Source organism: Corylus avellana, chromosome 5, assembly GCF_965113065.1.
Source record: "Corylus avellana chromosome 5, dhCorAvel1.hap1.2, whole genome shotgun sequence".
In the NCBI taxonomy this organism is placed as follows: Eukaryota; Viridiplantae; Streptophyta; class Magnoliopsida; order Fagales; family Betulaceae; genus Corylus; species Corylus avellana.
In genome coordinates, this window is record NC_142494.1 from 1,953,825 (window position 1) to 1,974,547 (window position 20,723).

General features: G+C 33.5%; 2 protein-coding genes across 3 annotated transcripts; one reads left to right on the top strand and one right to left on the bottom strand.

Annotated features, from left to right (window-relative positions):
• Positions 1–1,840: 1,840 nt before the first annotated feature.
• PFA-DSP2 (Phosphotyrosine protein phosphatases superfamily protein) lies at positions 1,841–7,336 on the top strand. 2 transcript variants are annotated; one of them, XM_059595764.2, is made up of 6 exons: positions 1,841–2,134; positions 2,502–2,595; positions 5,088–5,135; positions 6,766–6,823; positions 6,928–6,971; positions 7,070–7,336. In XM_059595764.2, the coding sequence occupies exons 1-6, from the start codon at positions 1,887–1,889 to the stop codon at positions 7,253–7,255; spliced, it is 678 nt and encodes a 225-aa protein (XP_059451747.2). In that variant the 5' UTR covers positions 1,841–1,886; the 3' UTR covers positions 7,256–7,336. The 2 variants fall into 2 exon arrangements, with proteins under 2 accessions (XP_059451747.2, XP_059451748.2); XM_059595765.2 differs by lacking the exon at positions 5,088–5,135.
• Positions 7,337–10,126: 2,790 nt separating this feature from the next.
• Positions 10,127–11,559, bottom strand: LOC132180964 (1-aminocyclopropane-1-carboxylate oxidase). Its single transcript, XM_059593981.2, has 4 exons — positions 11,379–11,559; positions 11,053–11,279; positions 10,624–10,957; positions 10,127–10,522 (listed from the first exon to the last, which is right to left on the bottom strand). Exons 1-4 carry the CDS (start codon positions 11,481–11,483, stop codon positions 10,232–10,234), a joined length of 957 nt encoding a protein of 318 aa, XP_059449964.1. The 5' UTR covers positions 11,484–11,559; the 3' UTR covers positions 10,127–10,231.
• Between the last annotated feature and the right edge of the window lie 9,164 nt (positions 11,560–20,723).

The following is a 20,723-nucleotide window of genomic DNA, read 5'->3' on the forward strand; positions in this document are numbered from 1 at the left end:
CTTCATTCCAATAATAATGGCGAACACATATTTTTTTAATTGTTCTAATTAGCTTTTACTGCAATTTTTTTATAAACATGATTGTTAACGTGATGTTGTCATGTCAACCAGAATCAAATTTAAATTAGATTGATTGTGACTATCATGTTAGTTTGTGATTAAACTCACGTCAAAGACAATCAAATGTAATTAACTTTCTTTTAGATTAGAGTGTCACCTCAGCTTGTAAGAAATTTATAATAAAGTTCGCTTTGTTTGTTAAAATACATTTAAACTGTCCAGCTATTTACTCAAATAGACAAGTTTTATGTAAACTATGTTATATGATTGTTCAAATAAAAAATAAATAAAAAAAATTACTTCAAATCTTTATCTCAAAATTATATTCTCTATGAGCGTATGGCAATTTAATACACCAAAATACACATAAGCACGGATCACAAAAATACATTATACATGTGACGTGCTTTCCAAAAATATATATATATATATATATATATATATATATATATATAAATGAAGCAATTCTCATTCTTCTTTGGATTGAGATCCTCCCCAATTATTTAAAATTGGAGAATCTCATGTTACGAAATTATGACCTTTTCATTTTAAATTCAATAGTCTATAAAATGCTAGTTATTTTTGTATAACCGATGCATTAAATTTTGAGTTTAAGCTGGCTTTAGTTTTACTGAAGTTTAAATAATTTTATACATCATTAAATTTAAAATGAAGGGCCACGATTTTGTAATATGAGAATCTCCAATTTTAAGTAATTAGAAGAAGTCAGCAATCCTTCCTCCTTGTGCCTTCCTCACTCGGCTTTGACTTTCCACGCGCTAACTCACGCGTCTCGTTATCTCCCCTGTGCCACGCAGGTACTTCTTCCGTGACCATTTCAACTTGCTCTTTATTTATTTTCACTTCTTATTTAAATACTTTGTCAAATTATTTACTTTGACACTCTTGAATCAATATCTTTTAAAAATTTATATACATTTTAGCATATACATATTTTATCAAATTTTAAATTAAATTAAATGCAGACAACATTATTTCATGTGGACAGGGGACCACTGCATTTTAGTCCACATGGTGTAATGATATATGTTGCAAATTTACCCGAATATAGCATTACTTTTTTTTCTTTTTCTTTTTTAAATTAATAAAATATAATAAATATTGATTTCATAAAAATGATACATAATACATAAAATAATATTTTGAATTATTTAATTTAAATATAATAATTAAGATGTGCACATAGTTTAGCTTAGCTCGCTTCCAATAAAGAATCCTCTACACTTGCCTGAATAAATTGTTACGTGTTTTCAAGGAGTAGCTCAATTGACTATGAATCACGCCTAATGAAGCGTATGTCACTAGTCCGAATCTTTCTTCCCCTTTTTTTATGTGAACATGTCAAAAAAAAAAAATTAATAAATAAATAAATAAATTGCCGCGCAACTTCAAATTTATTTGAATAAATAATTTTAATATGAACTCTTGTACAACAAGTTGCTAAAAATTCAATTTTTTTTTTTTTAATTTTTAACTTGAAGGAAGCCAAATTCAGATGAAAATTGGTAATTTAATTACCATGCCGTCTTTCTCTCTCTCTCTTTGTTTATCTCTATAAATAGCCGCCTCTGTTACTCTACACGCACCGAGCACTCCAATAACCGTTCTGTGTCTGCAAACTTCCTTTTCCAACTGTCCAAAAAAGTAAAAGGCCAAAAAAAAAAAAAAAAAAAAAGGAGGGTACCACAGCGCATAGCAGCCCCGAATATCCTTCGCGATCCGAAAGCCTTTTTCTCTCTCTGCCTCTCTCACTCGCTCACAGTATAAATACACTCTCAGAGGCACTTTTTTCTCTATCATTATCAATGACAATAGCAGAGCAGAAGCCGGAGGAAGAGATGTGCCGGACGATCGAAGTAGTCTCCTCCGCCAACGTCTCCGCCTTTAACCACCGCGACTTGGCGGTTGATGCCGCCGCCGATGAATTTTACGGAGAAGAGCCCTACATACCGCCTCTCAACTTCTCCATGGTCGACAACGGCATTTTCCGCTCCGGCTTCCCCGAGTCCGCCAACTTCTCCTTCCTCCAAACCTTAGGCCTCCGCTCCATCATGTACGTAGCCACCATTCCTCTCATTACCTCCTTCACATTCATGTTCAGAGGACCGCACGCACAAACACACACGAGTATGTTTGTTTGTTTGTGCTTTTCGCTTCGAAGAGTATGAACTTAGATAGGATTAAAAGAATAGAAAAAAGTTATGTCACCGATCCGATATGTTGAAAATGGATTCCGAGAGTTGACTTGGCGGACCTCGATTGGTTGACAAAAATTCTACAGCAGACTAAAATTTAATTAGGATTAAGACTTAATTGATTTGATATAAGTACATGGCGATATAGTCATGTAGCTAGATATGGATATACGAATGGATTGGTGAAGACAGGGTTTTTTGTGTGTGTTGTGTTTGTGGATGTAGATGTCTGTGTCCAGAGCCGTATCCGGAGGCGAACATGGAGTTTCTCAAGTCCAACGGGATCAAGCTCTTTCAATTCGGGATTGAAGGATATAAGGTACATATATATCTATATCTCTCTATATATACATATATACGCCTTAAGGTCTTACTGGTTCACGTAAGGCTTAGGTTGTATTCGTCTTTAATGGTGGTAGTTAGTTCAGTTTCAATAAATTCTCATTCAATCACGCCTAAAGATCTGTCTGAACTAACATCAAATTGTTACACTCTTAATTTCCCACTGATGCTCTTTTTAGGAGAAACTTTAGTAGTTAATTATTGTGTCTCCTTTAATTTGTGATATTAGTAGTATTTGTGACTATTATCTTATATTCTTGCTCGTAATTGATGTTTAATGTGTTTTAGTCTGATCAATGATTTTTCTTTGGTCCAAATGCATCTTGAAAAAGTGAAAAAAGTACAATAAGTATAAAATTCATAAATTCTACTAAAAAAAGCTGTGCAGATTTGTGGCAGGTGAATTGATTTTATGGCAATCGACAATTATCACATGCATTATTTGTTCTTTTGAATATTTATTAGTTGAAGTTACTTTAATAATTTATTTATAGAGTGCTACTATGATTGCTGTGGGAAAAATGTCGCCGGCCATCATGTACATTATGAAATTAGATACCTTTCTAGTTTTGTTATGTCCCAAGTATTCTTTGTATTTTTTTTTTTCTTGGCTTCTTTTAATCGCTTATATTTCTTTTTTTTTTCCTTGTTTTTGTTTTTTTGTTTTTTCCTTATTTTTATTTTCTCTCTCATATACAGTCTAAATTAAGCAAGATCGTATATGTTGTTTGATTTGATATGCTAAGTTTAGAATTTCTAGGCTTAGACCACTTAATCTTGGCTTAGGTCGACATTATTGTGTCGTACAAATTTTGTGTTTTCAGTGCATCAAATTACAATTAGCTTACAAAAAATTTAGACCATTTCCTAGACTTGCTTAGAACCTGTTTGGGATTGTGTTGACGAATAAAGCTTTTGTTTATAGAAAAAGTCTGAAAGAGCTTTTTAGAAAAAGCCTTAGTTTCAAGCTTCTCCCAAACTGGAGTTTTGGGCTTTTAAGAGCAAAAAGGTTATAAAAAAAATTTGCACTTCTTTTTAAGTTTTTTCCCAAACTGACCTAGTTTTGCTTGGCACAACTATTTATGAACTAAAAATACTTTTTAAGCTCTTCAACATAATCCTAAATAGGCTCTTAAACTCTTGTTCTCAATGTTTTCAAATCCAGGTATACTATGAGGTTGACATATGAGGGTAAAGTGGTGGGTTGGGGTGCAGTGAGTGCAAGTTTAAATCTTGCTTAAAAAACAAAATGTACCGATGTGGTTAAACTTGTGCGCAGGGATAACACTGATTAATGTAGGATCAGTATAATGCGGATCTTGCCTTATTGAGTATAACTGAATCATGACGCCATGTGACCCAAACTAAGCAAGAAGTATACTTCCTTGTCAGTGGCTTTGAACAATGTTTACTATGCTATGATTAGGATCATGGTGCATATTTCTTTGTAAGACTTAATTTGGTTTTTCTAACACAATTTCTCACAACCAATGAATCTTTTGCTGATGAAAGCTAGGTTTATCAATCTGCGGGTTTAAACCAGATTAGTGTAACTCTCTCACAACTTACGAATGTGCCTTTGAGTCTTTCTAGCATAGGTTGTATCAGATTGTTGATTTGCTACTTGTTGGGTCCTCTTATCAAAATTATGCATTCTAAAAAGTGTAAGTGCAGCCTTTGGATTCAAAAATCGTGGTAGATGCTGTGAATTATGCCTCTATCCCATTCTGTTTGCCCATCTTTGTAATCCAACTTCGAATATCATTTATCATTTTGACAACAAAGGAAAAAAAAAAATTACTTTTTTAAAACTACCTCTATTTTATTTGGTGCATTATTATATTATACTTCAAATAAATAGGGTGGTTTAGGAAAGTCATATCATTTTGTTCATTGATTTTGGATAATGGGCATCTGTTTTCAAACGTCCAAAAACAGAACATTGGCAAACAAAATGGAAGAGAAAGAAATGATGGTAGATGAAATCCTAGCAGATGTGATGTTTTCATTTCTTCATTTTTGGGGGAATCTACCATTATTACATGGATTTCTTCTTTTAAATATTTAAGAGGGATTTTATACCTAAAAATATTGATTAACCATATTTAAGCGTATTCAGTAAAGATTAATCTTCTGTTAGATATCAAAGATGGCTCTTACAAAATTTAACTAGGTAAATGGTATTTGGTTGCTAAATAATGAATCTGGAACCTGCATATTTTTTTAGAGTTGAAATGAAAAATGGTTTAAAGATGATAGTTTCCTTAGGCTCATAGCTAGCAGCATAAGATTTGTAATATATAGTTGATAATCATTGTAAAGATTTGGTTTCGTTCTTACAATTCTTTCTACTAATCTGCGTTTTGATTTAATTGACATCATCTCTCTTCCTGCAAGGTTTTAATTTGAGTACAGAAGCTGTTTTTATCTATCAACCTTTAATTTCTTTTCCTTCTTTTCCTTTGGTAGCATTTTTCGGATCATGTACTCAGGACTCAAAACTTTTACATTTTTCTGGTAAGTTAGGATGCAAATCCAGTACGTATTTATTCACTACAGCTTATGAAGATCCTTTCTCAAGTTGCATTCCCAAATTGAGAAAGGCTTCTCTTCTTGTAATAGTAATAATAGCTGTAGTAGAAGTATAGTAATACTAAAATCTCATGCTGTAACTGCTCTGTACCTTTGAGCTCAAAATTTTGTATTTTCTAAAGTTCTGGTGCCTTGATGGAGCCAAAAACATCAAAAAAAGGGGTCATCTTTTTATCCCTCTCATTTCTTTACAAGGTGTTATCTCAATTTCCTCATTTTCTTTCTTAGCTCCACTGTCTTCAAATTTTGCTTAAAGTTTCATTGAGTTTTTCAACGATAAGGTTTACACAGTATCTTGGTTTCTGTTCCTTTCTGTAATTGCAGATTCCCATACATTTATAAACACTTGCCATTATCTTTCTGATGTGCAATTTGTTGGAATTCTTTTATAGATGTTTCATCATTGGCTGTGTTTGCATACTTTTGGTAGGCCTAAAAATATTCTTATAAGATAAGAACAGCCTTTGCTGAATTCTGTTATTTACTTATCGACATGCCCTCTAGACCGTTTTGGCTGACCTTCCTAATTGATTTTTCTGTTGCCACTTTTGTCCTTGTCCCCTTCACATCTGCGATCTTTTATGGTGAGTGGGGATGGGACCTACATTGCATTATGTGTTTCATTTCATATCTTTTCTGTCAGTACCTTTTTATTGTCTCCACATCTGCGATCTTTTATAGTGAGTGGGGATGGAACTTAAATCGCGTTATGGTTTCCATTGTATTCTTTTCTGCCAGTACCCTTTTATAGTGCATGACTTAGCATTGGTTATGTATGATGGAGATCTGTCATGGCAAAAATCGCTAAGGACCATACTGTGAAGATGGTTTAGATATGTAAATCTAATTGTCCATACTGGTTATATACTGCGGAGATTTGTGAAAGCAACAATCACCAAGCACCATACACATGATAGTGAAAGAATAATTGTGGAGATTGACCATCAATGTGTATGAGAGCAATCTCATATTTTGCACTATGCTTCTTTGTGTAAGGTTTTCTTAAGATTGAAAATCATCCTTACTTGGAATTTCACTCTAACAGATGGTTAATGTGTACATTAATACCCCATGACAACTTCGTAAAAAGGACTTTCATAGGAAAAAGTGATGCCCTTAATCCAATGTTTTTCATTTAATGTCAGAATCACCATGTAATGATGCCAAAATTACGTAGAAACTAAACTAGATGGTGAATGTTTGCACTGGTACTTGTCTCAATATGAGGCTTGGATTTGGCGAGAGATTTATTACTAACAATCATATGCTAATATGCTGGCCATGAAGAAAGCAGTAACATAGCTGTTGATCTTTTTGTTACTAAAATTGTGTGTATTAATATATGCTGGCAACTGTGACCTTGCAGAGCTAAATTGCATGTTGGTTTTTCCATTTGAATAATGTAATAGTAGCCGGGTTGATAATTTTTTTTTGTGTAAAATAGAACTCCAGTAGTTAAAACTCTAAGTTGCCCCTGATTGTGTGAGTATTGCAAGTTCTGATATTTGGAATGATATACAATCTAACAAATTTATATCGAAATTTGTGCATTCAGGAGCCATTTGTGAATATCCCGGAAGATACAATTCGTGAAGCACTAAACGTTGTCCTTGGTACTGCAAGCATACATACATCATATCTTTTGTTTCTGGTTCAATTCTAGTGTTATTGCTTAAGTAACTGCTTATATTCACTTCCTTTCCTGTATGCAATTCAGATGTAAGGAATCACCCAGTTTTAATTCATTGTAAACGAGGGAAGGTATGTGCGCTTTTTTGATTTGCATTCTCTCTATACCTGATTTTGGTTTCGGAACATTCTAACATGTTGATGGTTGTGTGCTTTCTTTCTTTGTATAGCATCGAACCGGTTGTCTTGTGGGGTGCTTGAGAAAATTGCAAAGGTGGTGCCTGACATCTGTTTTTGATGAGTACCAGCGGTTTGCAGCTGCTAAAGCTAGAGTTTCAGATCAAAGGTTTATGGAGTTGTTTGATGCCTCTAGCTTGAAGCATCTGCCAATGTCATTTTCATGCTCAAGGAGGTAAACAACCAAGTTCTATCGAACGGCCTTTCCGTTATTTAATGGAAGAGAATCCTTTAGGTCCTACTTTGAGAATAAATAGGAAAAGGTGATGAGTTCCGGGAATGCATTTTAGCTGCGAAGGAATAATTCTTCTTTTTTCCTCATTGGGAATAAAAAGAATATATATATATATATATATATATATATATATATATATATATAGTGTGTCCTGTTTGGAGTGTTACAAACTCGCCCTATACCTCTTTTTCTCTCTCTCTCTCTCTCTCTGATATGTCCGGGGTCGAAAATTTTAGTTAGCTTGGTTTAGAGGTCTTAAGTTGATGCTGAAAGGGTTTTTAGTGGAAACATTCAAGATTGCAACTCCTCTCTTCCACTCCAGCTGTTCCTGTCAATGATTATAATGGAAGGCAAGGCAGCTAGAAAGATTTTGATCTACCCATGAATCTTTGTTGTTGGGTAGTCAAGTATAGATTCAGAAAAATATATTTACTCGTAGAATAGTTATCTTGGTATCTTTATGATGTACTTTGATCAACATATATAGTACGATTTAATAAACAATGGAATCCTTCTAGCATTTGACTTACGTTACTCCTGTTGTGATGCTGAATAACTATGTCGAGTGTCTAGCTTGCTGTTAGAATTATCAATGATGTAAAATATCCTTTTGCATAGTACTTGAAGAACCCAGTAAAAACATAAACCAAAAGATGGTAAATTTTTAATCAATTTATGTTCTTTGCTTCTAAAGTTCAATCTTGTGGCTTTAAAGGCAAACTATTTCACTACAATGCGCATTTCTATTGGAAATTGTTGATCATTAAATTCAAGGCAGAAGCAAGCAATATTTTTACCTATTTTGCAGTATCAGGATTCTCCCAATTTCAAGTGAAATATGGAGAATCTATTTTATGTTGCTACACGGTGAATATAGAATAGAGAGAACCCTATTGAGGGCCCATTATGGTATTAATTTCCTAGAGGGGATAACTATCTATGTTAAACTGCTTTACACGAAAATGACCCACTTTTCTTTCTTTATTTGGTTACGTCTTTTCTGACCTATGAGGAACGTAACCCACTTGAAAGTCTGGAAATTAAGAATGATTACTCAAGGGAATTTATAGATTATTATTGTTTTGGGGGTGTATCCCACCCCAAGTTCTTGTCTTCTATCCTGAAAAGAGCTTAACTTGGGCATGATGACAAAGGTGTGGCTGATATTTGAGGAGGTTGGTTCGTACAAGATCCACTTCTGAAGTTTCTTGCCTACAAAGCAAAAGAGGGAAAAGGACAGTACTGTCCGATATTTTATCAGCAACAAGATAAACACAACCGATACTAAAGAAACTTTCTGATCCGCGAAAGGTGCTCTCCCTTGAATTATATGTTTCTTTTTTTATTGATTGTCTTGCAAATGTCAATCTTCAGAGATGATTCCAGTCATGATTATAAATGCAAGAGAAATAGGTTATTAGTTCCTGCTCCACTCACACGAGTTGAATGCCGACGTGGGTTCCAAGTTTCCATCTCATAAAGAAACTTTGATGTGGACTATATCGTCATCTTGTTGGGGGGATCCGATCTTAAAGAAAACTCTTTGATTGCTCCTTGTTTATTTTTATTTTTATTTTTTTAAAAAGAAATCTTCCCATTACGTTAGACAAAAGAGGTGTGTTGAGACACTTTGTTGTGATCTTCATAAAAAGCACTTATGTGAAACTAATAATAAAAAAAAAAAAACATATTGGCTGTTTGTTGCATAGAAAGCTCCTTCAAATGATAAAAATTGTTAGTAGTGCTCGGTGATTCGGAGGATGAATTAAAATTATCAGTCCCTTGCCCCAAAAGTAATATTTACAAAACTCACTGTTTAAGAGCTAGAACTCAAGATTATACTGAAGAGAGGGTTTGATAGTCACTTAGATTGTTAACAAATGATCTGATGTCTCAACCCATCCAATGGGTCAGCTATATATAACTTCACGGTCCTCACCTCCATTGATGGGCAAGAAAAACAACTAAAGTAACACACTGTCAAGAATAACGCTTGTCAGTCATACTATCTTACTTTATAATGTGCTTTTCAAAAGTGTGTGGAGGGGCACGTCTATTGTGGGCGCCCCTTCATTTAACAATTATATTTTGTTATATTTAACTGTGTACATGATATTTTGTAATTTAAAAATTTTAAATTATGTGACATGTACACCATTAGTCAAATAATGGTTCTTTACCTGATGGATTTGTTGTACAAACAAATCTTACTCAATTAGTAAAGACAAAGTTTCCCTTTAATTTATGGATTTGTCAAATAATGATACTACGGGATGGATTCCATTAATGCAACAAATGAAGATATTATGAAAGATTTATTTATAGAAAGGTTTGTTTGAGGCACTCCCAATCTGTCTGTAGGAGTTAGAGTCGGCGGGAGAGGTGGGGGTGCCTGCCTGTTTGGGATGCATCATGTTATGTGTTCCACGAGATGGATTTGAAGAGGAGTTGTTTTACGCTTAAAAATATCCATAAAATTTTCGATTAAAACAAAGTGATCCACGGCATAAAGCTAGAGAGAGAGAGGGAGAGAGAGAGAGAGAGAGAGAGAGACGACAAATATTGAACCATCCTTCTCATAAGATAATGTTAACAAAAGGAACCAATTCTGGTTACATTCTACTAACTACAAATAACAAATTCATACCCTTTAAAGTAACTTATTAGTCTTTTTTAAGGAAACACATCACAAATATAATATATAACGGACAATGTCACACACATATTTTTCTAGTAAATTAAATTGCTCTTAGCTCCGAAAAAACAAAAGAACAAGTAAAACGGAACAAGATTCCGATTAATTATAATGGATGAGTATTTTTATTTTTTGAGTGGACAAATATACTCATGCACTATAACTAACGGGATATTATCCAGTTCAAATGAACGGGAGAGAATCCTAATTCAAGTAAAACTGCTCTCAAGCGGTTGCAATTGGGTCCAACTTAACATTAGCTTCCATGCTCTTCATGACTTCAAATCTTGGCTCCTTGGCCTGAAACTTGAGCCCAGCATACAGCTTCATGTAGTCTTCAAACACAAATTTAGGGTACACATTCTTCTCCTCTGTCTCCTTCTCCACCAGTGCTGGTGCTGGATAGATTACAGCATCACTTCCAGGGTTGTAGAATGAAGCTATTGACATTCTGTTTCCATCAGTTTGTGCTATCACTCTGTGCAGCACACTCTTGTACTTCCCATTGGTGATCACCTGTGTATTCAACACTTCAAAGTTATCATCTTGTATTACAACAACTCGCAAGTCGAGATATTTGACGTTTCAAGGTCGTGTTAAAAAAATTGTTTTTTTACCTCGAGCTGGTCACCGAGGTTAATGACAATGGAGTGGCGCATAGGCGGCACGTCGATCCACTGCCCGTCTTTGAGCAGCTGGAGGCCGCTGACCTTGTCGTCTTGGAACAGCAGGATGATGCCGCCAGCGTCGGTGTGCGCGCGGAGGCCCTTGATAAGCTCCGGCTTGGGGCATGGAGGGTAATTGCTAACCTTGGTGCCAAAAGTTGGACCCTTTGAGCCGTAGAAGGCCTTTTTGAGGTACCCTTTCTCTAGTCCAAGATTCTCACATAGCAGGTCTAAGAGTTCCTCTGCTAGCTTTTCTAACTTCAACGCAAATTCCTTCATCACCTTCCTGCGTAGTATAATATTATGAGAGAGGGAAAAAGGAATATTCCAAAGGCAATAATAGTATTAATTATTCATTATTTTTACTTGGTTTATAATTACCTGTATTCGTCTTCAAGATCTGGGATCTCAGAAATATTTGACTGGGGAAGATGGCGCACGTGGAAGGTGCTCTCCCAATCCATGTCATTGACCTCTGCCTTAGCACCCTCTAGAGCCTTGCTTGCCACCAATTCCTTGAACCTCTGCTCCATACACTTCTTGTAGTGCTCCTTCGTCAACCTCTCCAGATTGTCCATAAATTCATGGGGGATGCTATGATTTGTCAACTGAAAATTTCAGACAAGAAACACACAAAACCGTTAGACCCATTTGTAAAACTGATATGAAAGAACACATTAACGGGAAGTACAGTTGAAGATGTGTACCTCAAAGAAACCCCAGTTTTCGCATGCATCATTGATCTTAGCCATGGTGGCTGCTCTCTCCTCCCCATTGAGCTTCTCCATGTTGATAACTGGGAAGTTCTCCATCTCTGTTTTCTCTCTGTTTTCTGTGTGTTTTCTCTCTGTTTCTATGAGCAAGGTGTGTTGGATGATGCAGTGTTGGAGTTTGGTGTTGGGTATTTATAGAGGTAAAAAGTAATAGTGAAGGACATGTGAATTGTGAAGTGGAGGTTGTGTCTGAAGCTCTAATCAGAATTATTAATATTATATTAATTTTAATTATAAAAAATAAATAATTGGATAAATTAAAAGATGTATATACATAGACAAGTAAATTAAGGTCGCTTTGCCTTGTTGAACCCTCTCTCTCTCCTATATAATGGGATTGGACCCACTTTCTCGCCTGCAATATTGACCTCCCTAGAATAAGATGACTGCCACCGCCTTCCATGTATGTATATGCTCATTTCTCATTTCTTCTTTGAATGTTTTGGAAATGTTTTGGAAGTGCCTGGAAGGCTCCTACCAAGCATCTTCACATCACTTATTATTATTGGGGTTTTCAAAATATATAATACCATATACTATATATTTATCCCATTTTGTTATAATTTAAAATATAACATTTTTCAGGTACATGACATGTTACACAGACGTGTGCTTTATAGAGTAGCCTTTTGGCTCTCTGTCTTATTTCAAAAAAAAATCCAACAATCTTTTTAGCTTTTCAGCCAAGTTGGACTTGCTGATATCAATGGGTTTATTAAAGTGTGCTGGGGGTTTGACTGTTAAATGAGTTTTGGATTCTATTTTTTATTTAAAAAAAAAAAAAGTATTAATAAACATTAGCTTAATTAAAGTGACATAATATATTAATATGGAAGTGAAATAAAGAGAATTCATATAGTTTATATTAGATTTTTCGTATATACACAATTAAATAGAAGAAAAAATCTTAATCAAAATTGGATATTAAGTCACATTAATAAAGCTAAAGGGTCACTCGTCGGCTTGAAACGATGCTTCTTACTAGTAGCCTATCATTGTTTAAGTTGCAACTACGATACTGTAGTACAACTGTTAAACTCCATCAGTTCATGATTTTTTTTTTTTTTTTAGCATTCATATGAAAAACCTCTTATTTGCAAGAAAAGAAAAAAAAATGTTTAAATCTTGAGCATGTACTCTTTGTAGAAATTGCTAGGGAATTGGGATTGGAATCTTCGGGAATTTGTAACCTACATTGCTAGTAATTTGGGCAGTAAGTTTAAGTAGTTAATATAATATAATTGGGCCTGAGCTCATAGGCTTAAGTTTTAATTTGAGTTGAGTAGTGTTCCAACACATAATATCATAACTTCACTGAAAAGACTCAAAAATGTCAATTTGCCTAACAAGTGGTATCATGGGCGACGATAGTGGTGTGCGTTATGATAGAATAGCATAGGTATGAATAATGGTCGTTAGAGTAGGGATAAAGGTGTAAGGTGTGGGCATGGACGATGGTCCATGGAGTAAGGGCAAAAGTTCATGGTGCAGGCACAAATGAAAGTCTTTGGAATATAGACAAAGGTAAGAGGTGCAAGAATGAAGAAGGATCTTTGGGCAAAGGTTCATGGTATTGGCACAAACGAGGATCCCTACAGAAGGATTAAAGCTGTAAACGAGGATGGCGCTGACAAATCCACCTGATATACAAGTGATGCTAAAGACGGCCAATAAAATTGATAAAAAAACTTAAGTTTGAGAGCAAAAACGATAACAATTTAGTAATGGAGTCACACGTGAGGGTGAGGAGGAGAGGGGAGATATCATTGAACATACACTTTTTAGTGTAAAAACAAGAAAGATGGTTACTTTGGTGTATGTTGTGGGGGTCGACAAAGAAACAAGAGGTGTGAATGCATGCCACTATATTAGTTTCAGCAAGAACAATAATAATCATAATAATAAATATCTTAAAAGCTTGAGAAGGAAGTATTTGTTTATTTCAATTTATTGTTGGGTGGAAAATTGTTTGTGGAAGAAAAAGCTAGGAAATAAAGGGTATGTCCAGTCAGTTCCAGCTATAATGGTCTGGTATTCACCACTATTCATTTCTCCTTTCCTCTTTGGACCACTATGATTTGACCTTAGCCTCTTTCATTTAATAAAAAATATTAAAATAACTAATATTCATTCAAAGCCTCCTAATTATCAGAGAGGCCAATTGCCATAAGGGACATCAAATTCTCTTTGGTGAAAGAACTAATTATTTCTATCTGACTAAAGGATGAAAATAAAAAGGGACATTGGGAGTAACTTTTGGTGAGCAACAAGGGGCTTTTACATTTCATTGGGAAAATTTTATTCAATTTTAGTTAAAAAAAAAAAAAACTTACTTTTTTTCTATTTTTTTAGTGAATTACCTTTTCAAAACATCATTATATCCCACTCTCTAAAACTTTCTTTATTTTTTCTTTTTAATAATATATATATTACCACTCTCTCTCTCTCTCTCAAGCTTTGCGCCGCAACTATGCACCGTAAACCTCTGCCATGGTCCCACCATGTTTGCCACCGCCACCCATTGTTTTCGTCATTCACCTAAGTTGCCGTGTTGCAAAGGAGATAAAAAGATCTCAACAAGGAAAAGAAGGAAGTACCTCCACAAATTTGTTAAATAGTGTAGCATTTTGTAAAATAGCTAAATGTAAGGACGATTTTGTTGACTTTCACATTGAAGATACCCTCTTTTCCATACGAACGTTTTTCATAATTAGATCTTAGTGGGAGATTGTTTGCTTCCTCTCACAATGCATTTCACTATCATCTTCTAGCAATTTATGGATTGCAAATTAATCATTTCACATATATATGCATGGTTAGTGAATGGAGTACTGGAGCTTTGTGAATATATAGAAAAATGGGTTTACGTAGATGGATGGATGGTGGAGGGTGAATTTAATTTAGACAAACCAAAACTAGTCTTTTTAATTGCTTTTTTTTTTCGTGGCAAATTAACCCCTTTAGGTAAGTTGCATGATGATAATTCATATGGTGGCTCCTACCATATCACTCTTGAAGAGTTTGAGTGCATGCACGTCCTGTCCACTCCAAAGGCCGACCACATTGCTCATGGAAGATGAATGCCCACGACGATGTTAAAGGTGGATGGATATGCTTCAACAAGCTTAGAGTTGATGGTTATCATTATTATTATATTATTATTATTATTATTATTGGGTTTTCGGTAGGGCTTCCATAAGATACTAATGATCATAAACTAATATATATGTTTATGTGAATTACAGATATATTGTTCAAACTCAGAACATTTGTTCTGATACTGTGTTAAATCACCTAGAAGCTTTAAGTTAATTGTTTAATTAATATTCCATCAAAAATGAAATCAAGAGAACATAAGAGAAAATTGTGCTTGTTACTTTCATGCATTTACATCAATAAAATGAGGAATGCATGTACATCTTAAACCAATAACACAATAATTAAAATGTTTTGTTGAAAAACAACATGATTAATGTTTTTTTCCCAAAATGTTCATTAGTACTATAGGCCGTCTTTTCCTATGCAGCTCTATTCTGCCATTCTCCCTTTACCCCCATTATCTTTGGTATTGCGTAGAAAAAACAAAAAATTAAAAGTAAGTATTCGATCCTAATCATGTCATGTGAAAAGAATATATTCAACCCTAAAACCTTTTTGTATTTGATTACCTATATGACTTGTAAACCCGCACGAGAAAACTAATTTGTCATTGATATCATTTTTCATGGCTATAGGCGGGGATGAAACCAAGGGTCCATTTGTTTTGGTGGAAAACATTTTCTAGAAAAAAAATTTCCCCTATTTTTTGATATTTGATAAGAAAAAATTTTAGTCAAACCAAAAATATTATCGATTGACCATGAAAACCTCTTTGAAGCTGCGTAACATGGCTTCCCCTCCTTTTTTTTTCTTCCGAGTATGACCTTCTCGACTTACAATACCCGACCTCCTTCTCGCAACTCATTCTCTACCGCCAATGGAGGTCGCCAACCGCTAGTTGCGTACAAATCAATGGCTGTCACCGACTGTTGTCATTGCTGTCGCTGATTTTTCGTATGAGTAAAGTGCCCAAAAATGTTTTCAGCTAAAATCAAATTCCTACAAAATGATTTAACTGAAAACATTTTCCAAAATAAAACATTTATGTCAAAAAAATGGAGCCTAAATGTCGGCTAGGGGCTACGGCCCTCCTTGGATTTTAAAGTTTTCTTTAAAACTAGTGTTAGCTTCTCATTCATACTAATTTGGCTCCTCCAAATAAGAAATCCTGATTTCATCCCCAACTATAAGTTAAAATTGTGGGAGGTCTAATAAGCCTAAAATGAGTTTGGTTTGGGCATCTCCATAATACTTTCAATCTTGTGCAGGCATCTCCATAATTTATGAGCAAATGTTACATTTCCTTTAGTGCATTGGAGATTTGGTTTCGGCACTACATTTCCTCACATGTAAGTTCAAATCTTTCCTTAGTAAGTAAGGCTTAACACGTAAAATATTTAATTGAAATAAGAGGTAAATAACGGAGACAATGTTTGAACTTAGAACATTTGCTCTAATACTATATTAAATCACCACTTATCTAAAAAAAAAAAAAATTAACTAAAAGAAATGAGTTAAATTTATCCATTTAATTAATTTTTCTAACATATATAGTAATCCCTAATTCTTGACTAGCTAGCTATAGTTAAATGGTACAAAATCATTCATTAATTCCACATGTTAATAGGAATATTTCATCCAAAGTTGAGCTAATTTTTTGTATTAGACCCTCCCAAGTGAAATGCATCACATGATATTTTACAGAAATTAGTCGTTCCTCCACGTTGGTAAAAAATTTTAGGCATCGATCGAGAAAATTCGACTGACTTGTGTACGTGCATGGCGGCTAGTGAAAGAGTCAACTTACAAAGATTGAAAAAATCATGGCCTCAAGTGATTAGATTTCTTTCTAATCATCAAGATATGGTTGTAATTTATTTGACCACACCCATCTTTTTCATCAAGAACGAAAAAAATTCTACTGATGTTGCCTGGAAACTTCATATATATTTGTTATAATTAAAAAACTTATTCTTTTATGTCGGAAAAATTATACTTAGTACTTAAGTTTTTATGTAATTTTAATTTAGTCTTTAGGTTTTTCATTAAGTTTAAATAGGTCCCTCCATCAATATATTATCTAATTAATTAACATTATATTACGTTAGACCAATGAATTAATGTCACATGACTCTTTTTTGACACATCATATGCCAACTAATATACCCTAAATAACAATTGAGATAAGACCATTTTTTGCCCATAAAAGATCTAGGTGGCAAGAGGCCATAGGCCTATCAATGGGTAGGGTCACAGCAACTACGGATGAGGCCTATGACCTCTTGCCACCTAAGACTTTTATGGGCAAAAAATAGTATTTTTATTGCACTACAACATTTCTCATAACAATTAGAACAATTAAGGTACTAATATACCCTTCACCCCATGACTTGAGAAGTGAGAGTTATGTGGCATTAATTGATTGGTCTAATGTGAGATATTGTTAATTGATTGGACAAGAGGTTGATGAAGGAGCTTATTTGAAATTAGAGAAAAATTTAAAGACCTAATTGTCAAAATTAAAAACATTAAGGACTAAATTAAATTTGCATTAAAACCTAAGACCTAAAGTAAATTTTTCCTTGTTTTATTCTCCATTTCCTTCTCTCTCTTTTTTCTAGCTTGTTTTTTCCTCTAAGCTTATGCCATGTTAATTGGCATGTTTAAAATAAGTAATGATCTTTTAAACGATTCAAATATTAAAAATCCACATTAGCCGGTGCCTAATTAGACTAGGTAGGTAAATTAGTTTAGTCCTTTGATCATATTTTCCCTTTCCCCCCCCCCCCAAAAAAAAAAAAAAAAAAAAAATTGAATTCTTTGATAATTATTAGTTGAATAATTCTCCTTTTGATGTGAAAGATGTCATTTTTTTTTTTTCTTTTCTTTTCTTTTTCGTGGGAAAATGTTGAGGATTTCACTAGCTAGATTACTATGAAGGAATAATGTGTGTAAGCAACTTGCATATGGGTAGCTCTGATTTCATTATCATATTCATTACCAACTTGTTAAATTATGTGGCTCTTATCTGCCTTATCTTCAGGTGTACTTCAATGACTGTTTTTCTAATTAAGGCTTTTATATTTTTAGGGAAATACTAGATGTTCTTTTAGTATTTTCTTGGTGTTTTTCTAACTGTAATGTGGCTTTTAAAATTACCAATAGATTAAAATTCAATAATGATAATCTCAAATTCAACGATAATTTTAAAAGCCACATCACAGTTAAGAGGATACCAAGAGAACACTAGAAGAACACCTAACATTTCTCATAGTTTTATATTAAAAAATAAATAAAAATTTGAATTGAAGTTACATATTTTTCTTCCTTGTCTACGTAACTTTGTTCAATAGAACTGAATTTTCATTATGTTGCGTTTGTTTTAACATAAAATAATCTAAAAAAAAAAACAAAGTTTCCGATCCAAAACCCTATGCGGTTGAGGAGATGGCAAGTAAGAGGCGGAGCGGGGTGGCATTAGGGAGAACGGGCAATTGGGTTCCTATGAAAGAGAAGCTTTGCCTTACGGCAACAAATTTATTGTTGACTCGAACGTTATTTTTTATTGACCAGTATTTCTCACCTGCACCATACGATGAAAAAATTAAAAAAAAGAGATAGTAACCTATAAAAATAAAATGCATTTAGGTTGATGTGACACTATACACAATATTGATTATTGGGTATAAGAAGGATGAGGTTGAGACTTGAGATGCTGACAACCATAGACGTTTGCATTTGTCATTACAAGGTATTATATGACATCTTTAATATTGTCACATGGTTATCACAAATTAGCACATGTAATTGAAGTTTTTCATTTTTATTAAGAGGACAAATATGAAATATAGTGGAAGACTTTGAAAGGGAAAAATCAAAAAGGGGAGAGTTTTCTCGGTGGAGAAATAAAAACTGATTTGTTTTTCATGTCCCCCCCCCAAAAAAAAAACTCCATGACATTGACATATTATTATTACCCAACCTAACCTATTGTACCACATGCCGACATCATATGTGCCAACATCTCAAATTCCGATCAGAATTCTCTTTATTTTGGTGTACACGGTATGATATTATTTAAAAAATTTAGGAATAATTTTACTTTAAATTATTAAATTATCACGTGATTTGACAAGTCATTTAAACTTATAATCCTCTTAAACGTTAAAAGTAGGACAATGACGTTTATAGCTTCGACTTTGTTATAAAATTTCAAATTTACCCTTAATTTCAAATTAAAAAAATAAATAAAAAATAAAATCATGGATATTTTGGGTTTTTTAGGTATTTTCGTTAGAAGTTAATGGCTAAATCTGACATATGAGTTCAAAATGACTGTAATTGAAACTTCAGAATTTAAATTGAGAGGTTTTGAAGTTGAGGATCTTGTCAAATCGCGTGGTAATTTAGTGTTATAAAGTGAAGTTACCCCAAAATTTTAAATTATATATATACACGCAATTAAATCTGTAAGATGAATCTTAACCGTGTAAGTTGAATGTCATTACAAATGAGCTTCGATCACAGCCATATAAGGGTCTGTTTGAGATTATGTTTGAGAAGTTTAAAAGTGCTTTTAACACTTAAAAAGTTCGTTTGAAGAAAAAAAGTACTCGTTTGGTAAAAAAAATTAAAAACGCTTTTAAGGGTCTAAAAAACTTAAAAATGAAGCTTTTGCGAAAAAATTCTTTTTAACTTAAAAACTCTATTTTTCAAACACAATTTCAAACCGACTCTAATTGGTCAAAATAAACGTTCAACATTGATCATCTCATATTTATTTCGCATGACTAATTAAGGATTCCCTTCCGTACGTAATCCGAACATATGACTTACACCCAGTCGCCTACGTAAGAGAAATTTCTATTGGTGGAAATGTTAATGCTAAGACGTACAACAGTCTCATGGATGAGCTTCGAGGAAATCGAGTTAAGTTGACAACAAAGGTATTACTTCTTTGAAACGCTAAAAACTAATTTAGAAGTTGGCTAGACACGTCAGTAATTTTTAATAATTATCACATAATATTTATGTGTTGGTTTTAATCAATTTTTTAATTTTTAATTCAAAAGTTAATTGAAATTATCACATCAGCATTATGAAATAATTATAAAATAAAAATATAATTTCTATCTTTACTCGTAGCATGTTTACGATTGTGTTTGAAAAAAAAAATGTTTTTTGACGAAATCTCAAGTTTTAGTCAAAGTGCGTTTTTAGCATTTTTTTGACCCTTAAAAATGTTTTTAATTTTTTTTACTAAATGAGTATTTTCTTCTTCAACTAAACTTTTTGAATATTAAACGCATTTATAAACTCTTCAAACGCACAATCAAACGGGCTCTTGAATTAGAACACAAAAGCCTTTGTGTTCTAGTCTACTCTTTTGAAGATAGTCTTTGGTCTTCGATGATGTGAGTCATCTTCAAAGAAAGTATTAGACAAACGTGTTAAGGACTTCGAATTTCCAAATTTTAATTTCCTCAACAAAAAGTTATTTGTTTTCTGTGCAATATCCTCGACTCACCTCAAAATTTATGAGGAATTGATCACATGTTAATTTATGTGGTGGGTGGGACATTTCTTTGGAATTTAGGCAGCTAATTTGGTTAGTCCTGTAGCAAAAAAAAAATAGTTTATAAAATTAATTGTTTATAAAAAGTATAGGATTATTTTAGTTGTATTTAAACCTAAGTTAAAAAATAGTCAAGATATTATTATATTAAAATTATATGAGTCCTTTGACCATGACTTTTTGATATTGACGTATATCCGTAGAGGGCCTGCTTTGAATTCTTCATTGTGATTGTAGTAAATCACGGGACAAATTTAGGTTCCACATGGGGGACCAAAATTCTTCAAGTGGAGGGTTATGTGATGAATGTTCTTTCTGCATATTCTATTTGGGAAGTATCATGGAAACTACTTCTTAGTGCATCCCACGTTGGATTCGCATTCAAATGAATAACCGTGAAAGCCAATCAATGGATTAATCTACGAGTACACGCCAAGTTTGTATCGGATAAGGATTCTTTTTATTTCATAGTTAAGATTGTATTTTGTTGTGTTGAACGGCATACAAGATGCAACATCATTTAATCCATCATGTTACATTATGTACACCGTTTAATATAACAAAATACAATTTTAACCATAAAATTACTCATCCCCATTTCAAAT

Bases quoted from the DNA above. Each gene is read 5' to 3' on its own strand.
- LOC132180964 (XM_059593981.2), bottom strand. From the start codon at position 11,483: ATGGAGAACTTCCCAGTTATCAACATGGAGAAGCTCAATGGGGAGGAG. The intron at 10,958-11,052 runs GTAATTATAAAC...TATACTACGCAG, and splicing joins GATCTTGAAGACGAATACAG to GAAGGTGATGAAGGAATTTG. The intron at 10,523-10,623 runs GTAAAAAAACAA...TTGAATACACAG, and splicing joins ACCTCGGTGACCAGCTCGAG to GTGATCACCAATGGGAAGTA.
- PFA-DSP2 (XM_059595764.2), top strand. From the start codon at position 1,887: ATGACAATAGCAGAGCAGAAGCCGGAGGAAGAGATGTGCCGGACGATC. The intron at 2,135-2,501 runs GTACGTAGCCAC...TTGTGGATGTAG, and splicing joins TTAGGCCTCCGCTCCATCAT to ATGTCTGTGTCCAGAGCCGT. The intron at 6,824-6,927 runs GTACTGCAAGCA...TATGCAATTCAG, and splicing joins AGCACTAAACGTTGTCCTTG to ATGTAAGGAATCACCCAGTT.